Source organism: Sinocyclocheilus rhinocerous, unplaced genomic scaffold (assembly GCF_001515625.1).
Source record: "Sinocyclocheilus rhinocerous isolate Xijiao unplaced genomic scaffold, SAMN03320098_v1.1 scaffold470, whole genome shotgun sequence".
Taxonomy (NCBI): Eukaryota; Metazoa; Chordata; class Actinopteri; order Cypriniformes; family Cyprinidae; genus Sinocyclocheilus; species Sinocyclocheilus rhinocerous.
In genome coordinates this window covers 464,797-474,212 of record NW_015637537.1, presented here as the reverse complement: position 1 = coordinate 474,212, position 9,416 = coordinate 464,797, and the positions used below count along the sequence as shown (strand labels likewise).

The following is a 9,416-nucleotide window of genomic DNA, read 5'->3' as shown; positions in this document are numbered from 1 at the left end:
ATGGATTATCTGGATTATCTCGGCAAAGGAGAAGTGCTCACTAACACAGATTTAGACAGATTTGTGAACAAGAAATAGGCCGATGGACTGAATGAAAATGCATATTTATTCTCTGACAGCAGGTGGCGCTATATTACACTACTTAGTTTAAAGGGGACCTATTATGCCCCTTTTTACAAGATGTAAAATAAGTCTCTGATGTCCCCAGTGCGTGTATGTGAAGTTTTAGCTCAAAATACCCCACAGATAATTTTTTATACCTTGTTGAAATTGCCACTTTTAGGGTATGAGCCAAAACGTGCCGTTTTTGTGTTTGTCCTTCTGGAATGACTGCCTATGACTGACTGTATTCGCCGTCTGACTGCATGAACCGTGACGGTTCGGGACGAATACGTGTTCCGTTACACCCCGACAACACAATGTGAATGCATATAATTAAGGGGCTTTAATGCTTTTTTCTGTAGCTTTTTTACCTTAAACTCTCCAAAGTTGAGCAGGCCAGGCAGCTGGAATGATCCCCATTTATTGAAGTTGATCCCAGAACGAAAGAAGTTGAGTGTAAAAGTGGCAGACATGGAGCAGAACAACTTTAATACAGAAGAGAGACAGAGAGGGAATTATAAACTGAACTTTCTTAGCACAGACTGAAATTACATGAACAAAACCCTACATAATATATCCACATACCACTTTCCATGTGAGGGCCTGGTTCCAGAAGGACGACCCCTCCTCCAGACTGAAGAGGGTGCCCCCTATAGGTGCCCCGAAGGCAGCCGCAACTCCAGCCGCTGCACCCGCTGACACGAAATCCCTCTTGTCCCTGAACACAGAAACAAAATAAACAAAAATATCATTGACAAAATCCCAAATGACCATGTTTAGTTTAATAATACAAATTCCTGGTCATATTGTGTATGTTTCAATAATATTTTAAATATTATTTATTAAATAATTATTTAATATTTATAATAAATAGAGTAGGATGCAATAGGGATGGGCAATATGACCAACATCTTAACACAATAGGAGTAATTGTTTTCACGATATCAAAATAGTTATTTTGCTTTAAGTAAGGTTTTTATTATATCAATTTTTGATACCAAAAATTTCACAATTCTTGTCCTCAATTTCAATATCACACACACACAAATATAATTAATACTAGCTAACTAGCATAAGTGTTAAAAAAAACATCCAAGCTTACTGAAGACAAGTAAAAGAACTAAGAAACTAATTACAAGCAACAGGACACAAATCTACAATAGAACAAAGACTTAAATGAATCAGACCTACGTGAAAAACTTCAAGCACTAGAAACACGAAATGCTACTTGAATTGTATGTTATGCACAAAAAAAAGAACACTGCATAGTCTTCACTGTGTAAAAACATAAATACAGATTTATTCCTAATAACACAAGTGATTCAGTCAAGAGCAGCAAGGGATTTTCTCTCTTTTGTTGTTTGATAAGCATTAATGACACAGACAGCACCAGGTTTATTAGGCTGCTGTCACTCTAAGACCGAAAGAACGTATCTAATATACTGATACACATGCATTTTCTTTCTCAACTGTTAACTTAAGACACAAATGGCTCATTTTATGAGGATACTCACGTGTTTTACGTGCATGCGCTCAAACCGTCTCTCAGAGTGCGTGCACATATTAGGGGTTGCACCGACTAGTCGATTAGTCGACTTTAATGCTCTGCCATGACGCTTTAAGCTTGAGGTCGAGACATTTACACTCCATTTCCAGACAGTTAAAATGCCAAATAAATGCATACTCAAAAAGCGCTCCACAAGATGTGTGTGATTATACCATCTGGATGCTCGAAACTGAACGGGAGAAAGCACATTTTAAACAGCTTATTGTACAGGTAAGTTAACCGCCGTTCTAATCTAATGCGCCGCTGCACTGTAACGCACACACATATAGGCTACAGACAGTGGCTCGTACATCACGTGCAGATCGTGCCTGTCAACACTGTTCTATGATTTCTCAATAACATAGCTTAGAAACTGAAAAGTTCTAGCATATATTTCTTACCTAAATCCCACAGCTTCATTATTAGTTGAGAGATGCTGCCAGGTAGAATAGGTTTGATGGCCACTTAATGCTTTACATTTATTCTGTGCAATGTTATGAATGATTCAGTGCTTGTCGTGTTGTAGTGCTCACCTGTCACTGCGGAAATAGGGAAAGTGAAAGCGGATCTTCTTGAAGGTGATGCTCTGAAACTAACCAGAGAGACAAGCATGCTTTCATAAGTGTATGACTGTGACAAGAGAAATAATGCATGAATGAATCGCCCGGTTGCATACAGAACACAAAATCATTAACCATCTAAAGTATTCTCAACCTCAACAATTTTGAATAGGAGAACGGTTAAAGATTAGTTTATTGTTTGGTTTAAGTTGGATACATGATCATGTGGAGGAGTACCTGAGGAAGTCCTGCTCCTACTATCGCTCCACTGTGAATCATTGGTCCCTCTTTACCCACAAACAATCCTGAAACACAAACAATACTGAATCAGCATGGAACAACTTCAAAAAGACACATCACTGTCATTTAGCTGCATGGCTCTGATCAACGTTTCCGGAATAAGGCCAGTTTGCACATATTTTTCTTCAAAATCTGAATCAAAAAGCGGCAATCACCACCGATAGTCTAATACAGCACAGAGTCAGAGTGTATTCTAATCTTTGTCTGCGCTGATATAGACTATTTTCCTCATCATTACCTCCAGCAACAGCGAACAGGACTCCTGTGACCTTACATATGAAGGTTCGCAGCCGCACAATCCCGGGAATCTTTACTCCGTTCAGGTAACTTTTAATTTCTGGGATACCAGACCCAGCTGCAACAGGCTATTACACAGAAGAAACATATTGTATAGGCTACTACACACACACACACACACACACACACACTACTGTACAATTATTAATTTGGCTTTGTTTTTAAAGGGGTCATATGATGCGATTTCAAGTTTTCCTTTCTCTTTGGAGTGTTACAAGCTGATTGTGCATAGATAAGATCCCTGAAGTTGCAAAGACTAAAGTCTCAAAACCAAAGAGATATTCTTTATCAAAGTTAAGACTCTGCCACGCCCCCCTAAAACGGCTCGTTCTAACACGCCCCCACATATCTACCTCACCATGTGGAAATATTAGCATAATGCCGCCCAAATGTGCACGCAAAGAAAAAAGGCGTGGTTTCAGTAACCGCAGTTAGTGTTGAAACAGCCATGTCAGGGAGACGCTGTGTGTTTCTAAACGAAAGCAAAAGCACTTTATTTGGCCTACCAGAAGTAGATGCATTTAGGAATCTTTAAGATCACTTACAACAGAACAGCAATGCATTTTATGGACGACCGTTTCATGAACCTAGGAGAGGACGTAATTCTGACTTTGCTATGACAATCTGGCACTTCTGAATCAGCTACTGTAAGTATGTTTTGCTATTAGTTTAAGTATTTGCTATTGACTGTTCAAATGCAGAGTTTTGCGCATCATGTCTGTGTGTGTGTGAGAGAGAGAGAGAGAGAGACAGAGACAGAGACAGGGTCACATCACAGAGTTAGATGTCTTAACCATGGCTTGTGTACTGCAAACACATATTCATCACTGTGTCTGTCACGAGACTCTGTTCCCCTTTCAGGCTCTGTCTTTACATTTACTTTGAAAGCTGAAGCTCGCGATTATGGTAAGGGGCGTTACATTTCCGACGAGTGCTTGCGGTGTTCGGCCAATCACAATGCACTGGGTCAGCTGGCCAATCAGAGCAGACTGCACTTGTCGGAAGGAGGGACTTTGTAGAAAACGAAGCGTTTGAGAGAGGCGGGGCATAGAGGACCTACAATAATGTACAGTATTTGAAAAATAATGTGTTTTTTGAACATTAAAGCATGTCAACATATTCTGTTACACCAAATACACAAAATAATGATCTTTAAAAAAGCATCATATGACCCCTTTAAAGTATAACATGCATTTTTGATTTTATGTTAAATTATCTCAGACATGCATACACATATATTTTACATATACTGGCAGTTAAAAGTGTGGCATAATTAAGATTTCTTGATGTGTTTTTTTCTTTACAATTTAAAAATAACTACTTGAATATATATATTAAAATGTAATTTATTTCTGTGATCAAAGCTGAGTTTTCAGCATCATTACTCCAGTCTTCAGTGTCACATGATCCTTCAGAAATCAGTATAATATGCTGATTTGCTGCTCGAGAAACATTTTAATATTATTACTGTATATGTATTAAATATATGCTGCATTGGTGAGAATAAGAGATTTATAAAAAAAAAAAAAAAGACTTTATTCTTGAACATATCGGCCTGAGATGTTGTTACCTCAATGAGCACCAGAACGCTGGAGATGAATACGAACACCATATTGAGAGCCAGCAGCTCCAGTAAGGAGAGAGCTAGACAGCCATTCTCACTGCATTCCTCCACAGCTGAAGCACACGTCAAGGACTCCACTCAGCAAATAGTGCAGCATTACACAAACCAAAACACAACGCAGAACTGAGCCGAAAGATAGGATACATTGTCCAACCAAGCTGAACTTCAGCTGAGTGAAGAGCCACACGAAGAAATCAACAAACAGGCCAGTCTGAATAGAAAAAAATTAATTAAACAAAATCAGAAATTTGTGCATAATCATTAGAGCACAGAAATTGTAGGGAGGTGAAACTCATAAACAAATGACCAGTATTTCACCTCCCAAAAAAAAAAAAAAAAAAAAAAACTTGATGTTCCTAAAAAGGCTTCATTTTCTATAATGATATTTATATAATTTAATATAATTATTTAATTAATTATTTTGGGGGGGATTAAATGTGTTTGAATTGTAAAAATATTAAAAAATAAAGTTTAAATATATCTGTAAGCATTTGTATGTACTAAATGTAAACGCTAAATAATATCAAAGAATACCAATGTTAATATTGTGGACACAAAATGTTTCCAACAGAAAGAATTGATATAAGTGACTTCAACCTGATCAATTTATTGTAACCTTTAAGATCTTGCATCTGAAAACAAAGACATTTGTTCTTGTTTTCTCATATTGTTCTTTTATTGTCTCCCAGTGACATTTGATTTTATCCAAATCAAGTAGTGCGATCTATTATTTTCTATAAATCTCATTCTCCGATAGGGTATAAACCACCACGAAACTCACCAGTCCTGTTGACACTCCAATCGCAAAAACCAAAATCCACTTTATCGCTTCATACCTTCTAGCTTTCTGTAAGAGAAATGAGATAATACACTTGGTAAACAGGGACTTGACATCATATGAATATAATAAATGAAGACATTACACATTTTACCTTATTATCCAACCCCTCCAAAACCTCCAGGAATGGCTCATTAATGCACCGGTCATAATCCAAACTCTGAAATGCCAACCATAAATAAAGACATGCAGCATTCGTATTTTTTTTAAACATAAAACAAATAATCGTGTTGCAAGTCTTTTGCTTTTATTGGAAGCGTAATCTGTCGTGTCCATTACTCACTAACCTCATAGTCTTTTCTCGGCAATATTTCATCCTCATCTTCTCTGGTTTCACCCAGTATTGTCTAACAAGCAAAAGGCAGCAACAAAATCAGGTTAACATGTTCAGAAAAAGTAAAACCCTAATCTAATGGGTTTCCCAGGCTGGGACCTCAGTCCTCAGAATGAACAGATGGCCTGGATCGACTCTAAACAATGGAGTGACTGTTTCTGACATTTCACTTTATTATACCTAAAATAATGACTGATGCAAAAGATTTGTCTGCAATATTATCATCAGTTTACAACCATAAAGAACACATTGGCAGTATTAAACCAGGTTGATCATCATATCAAGAAATACAGCTTGTGTCTCTCATACCCTGGTGAGCTCTAGACAATGATTTAACAGTGATATAACGCCCTGATGATATATTGTCCAAAGCTGCTTCACTGGCCAAAGATGACCAACAATGTCGTCTACATAGGGAGCACACTAGACTCAGAAACGGGTACACTTTCATGTTCATTGATAATGCATACTGAATTCAGTAGCTTGTTGAGTTTTACTGCTCTCAGCAGACTTGGTTTGATTGCTGAACTCATTGTTAATGTACACCTGATTCACATCAGGCTGTTTACAGTCAATTTGGGTGGAGAACAGCAGACAGAGCATCAGAATGAATTCAACAAAGCGTTTTGCGTTCGGAAACAGATAAGACAAATCAAATATTTTATACCAGCTCCTCTGGTGTTCTGGTTTCGCCTTCATTGCAGCAGCACTGACAACACAAACAGCCTCCACAGCACGCCATCATCTTCAGCAGCACGCCTGATCACATGACCATCACACAGGCCAGCTGGGGTATTCAAGCGCGCGCCAGCTGCGCAGCTCTAACGCAGACACGAGGGACTCAAGCCCAGTATGCTATGCTACCAAAGTCCCTTTCAAGGGAATATTTCTATAGTCTTTGTATGCAACCGACTAATCTATGATATGTGTACTAGTGATAAAGCTCATTTCCGCCACATACGGGAAAAAAAATCTGCTTTAGTAAATCAACAAAACATAAAATGTCTAAACTCTGAGATACTAAGTCATATTTATGAGATCAATAAGTACGATGAAACGTAAGGTATAAGATAAAAGGTCAAAATTATGACATAATATGACATAAAAGTACACAGTATGAGACACTAGGCTACATCATGATTAGTTGGTGTGCCAACTTATCTAATATTTTTATCTCGTGATTATGACTTTATCTCATTATTTCGACATTTTGTCATAATTTCGACTTTTTACGTCATAGCTATAACTTTTATTTCACAATTATGAGTTGATATCTCATTTTGACGTTTTATGTCATAATTTCGACTGTTTTATTATTATGTATTTACAATGAGCCATTGTGGGTGCTTAGAGTCTGCAGATATGTGTATTACAAATATATATAATGTGAGATTAAACTAAAGGCTTCAAATGAAAGAGAACAGTTTGGATAAATAGATTGACTGTTCTTTTCTTTTCTTTTCCTTTCTGTGTGGACGTGCGCGTTTCAGCGAGTGTAGCTCATTAATTATTAATAACTACATGTGGTGTGTTTACATCACACACGATGACAGACGCTGCATCCGAGGGGGCGTGGCCCGCATGAAGGGGGCGTGGTCTTTCTCCACCAAGCCTCTTGCTGGCCGCACACGCTGTTTAGCAGAGCTGCACTCTCCTCTCATAGCTCCTGGAGGATTGGGAAAAGGTTGAAGGTAATGGAGGAAAGGCGTTTTTATACTATTACAGGGTCGGCGTGACTGTTTCGGTTTAGGCTAATTACCTTAAGAATTAAGAACCGCATGTCCCGAGCTATGAACAATATCAAAAGATGCACAAATCAATCAAATCAAAGCGAGTTATCATGTCATATGAATTTGTTTCACTGTTTGTTGCTTGCATTGATTGTCTGTTTAAAAAATGGAGTATTTAAAAGCAACATTCTTTTGAATGAACGTGTCTTCCTTATATGTGAAGTAGGCACGTTATAAACTCATCAGCCGTAATGCATTCAGCAAATATGATCGTCGTGATGATACGAATCGTTATTTTATTCATAGAGCGCTTTTTAGGGTACTCCAAGACACTTTACAACATGTTCATGTACTTCTACTACCATTTACGGTACTTCTATGAGACCGGCGAGATCGGGAGCAACAAATGCTAAACTATGTTTTGGTATAACTCGTGTATATGTCGTTATCATATTCGAAAAAGACTTGATCGCAATATTGAGTTTTATGCAGGAACATTCGGATGATTGGCAATTAGTAGTAATTATTTTAGCTATCAGTAATACATATTCAAGTAGTAAACTTTAAATTAAAAGTTTAAGTGAAACATTAAATACTATTTAATAAAATATATTAATCATCTAATGTCTTCAATCACATATGTTACTGAAATAATGTTACATAATTTTACACAATTTATATATTCAAATGGAATGTGCACAGTATGAGAACATGCTGTTCTGGATAATGTATCCCACAATTCAGTGGGACTGACATTTCTACTGTGACATGGTCTGTAAGTCATTACTAGGGATGGGCGATACCACTTATTTTGTTTTCGATACGATACCGATATTTTTCAAGGCAGTATTGTCGATATCGATACCGATTCGATACTTCTGAACTAAACTTTTAAATTATGAAAATTATTAAATTACTAAGAGTAAAATGGGTAATGATAAGCTCTTAACTTTTTGTTTAAAACGCATTTTAACATTCAGTATGCCTTAATTGCAACTTATTAGGTTATATTTTTTGTTTACACATGGTTCAAATCTATAAATACTACAGTTGAACTATGGTCACTTTAGTAAAACCATGGTTCATTTTCATAAGGGACTGCCAGTGACAGGCTGTTGCATGCATAAAATGCAACCTTTTTATTCTGACAGTGTATGATTTCTATTAACATTACAGAATAGAACATGATCAATATTATCTTTCAACGTTCAATTTAAATAACTGTAATTGCACAAACTATGTAGGCTAATTTCAATTTGTTTATTGTGAAACAACTCAAACATATATGTTTTTTTTCTTCTGTCCTTATTTTTTATTTTTTTTTACATATACATCTTTATCAGGCTTTTATGAAAATAAAATTGGACAATTTTGAAAATAAGGCATTTTAATAACTGACTAATAACTTTTTCTTCGCCATTAAAATAAAATTAACCATTAACCAACCTAAATAAAGGAGCATGATAACAATGCTCATTTAAAAGAAACATTCTCAGACAGGCTTAGAGGATTTCACATATAATTTGCGTAGGTTACAGTAAAAACAAACAAACAAACACACACAGTTGTGATTATCTTTTATTTAACTTTTCGTCTATATTGTCTAGGTCAGGTCAACATCAGACAAATCACTGACTTGAATATTATCAAACCACTATAGGGCCATTTTAGAGAAACTGATCCTCCAACATTTCTAAAGAATCTGGCTGATGTTCTGATAGAAAACATTCAACTGGAGACTATTTAAAGGCAGGGTAGGTGATTTGATTCAAAAACATTTTTTGTTATGCTGGTTGAAAGTCTCTTCACATCCCGATAGCTATCACTAAGTTAATAGGTCTAAATGTATTTATAGGTATTTATGTCGTCTGTGGAAGGTGAAGGAGCATAAAATGTTCGTCCAATCATATCCCTCGGTCCGAGGATTACGATAGGCTGTCCTACCTGCCTGTCACTGTATGTATTTGCATACCTTTGCACACCGTGTTCACGCAGACACGATACATCATCAGCGCGTTCATTATGCTATTGCAGACTGAGCAAGAATGGAAGGCGTTATTATTGTAATATTATATGCTATTTTAC

At 36.7% G+C, this 9,416-nt stretch overlaps 1 protein-coding gene across 1 annotated transcript in view; it reads right to left on the bottom strand.

Moving 5' to 3' along the window:
* LOC107748979 (chloride transport protein 6-like) overlaps window positions 1-6,371 on the bottom strand; it is a 19,491-nt gene extending 13,120 nt beyond the window's left edge. The window contains exons 1-11 of the mRNA XM_016564017.1: window positions 6,269-6,371; window positions 5,555-5,614; window positions 5,362-5,427; window positions 5,211-5,276; window positions 4,574-4,640; window positions 4,376-4,482; window positions 2,747-2,873; window positions 2,446-2,513; window positions 2,182-2,240; window positions 688-820; window positions 474-587 (exon numbers count right to left, since the gene is read on the bottom strand). Coding sequence (XP_016419503.1) covers window positions 474-587; window positions 688-820; window positions 2,182-2,240; window positions 2,446-2,513; window positions 2,747-2,873; window positions 4,376-4,482; window positions 4,574-4,640; window positions 5,211-5,276; window positions 5,362-5,427; window positions 5,555-5,614; window positions 6,269-6,346 — 945 coding nt within the window. The 5' untranslated portion in view covers window positions 6,347-6,371. The remainder of the gene's footprint in view (window positions 1-473; window positions 588-687; window positions 821-2,181; window positions 2,241-2,445; window positions 2,514-2,746; window positions 2,874-4,375; window positions 4,483-4,573; window positions 4,641-5,210; window positions 5,277-5,361; window positions 5,428-5,554; window positions 5,615-6,268) is intronic.
* Between the last annotated feature and the right edge of the window lie 3,045 nt (window positions 6,372-9,416).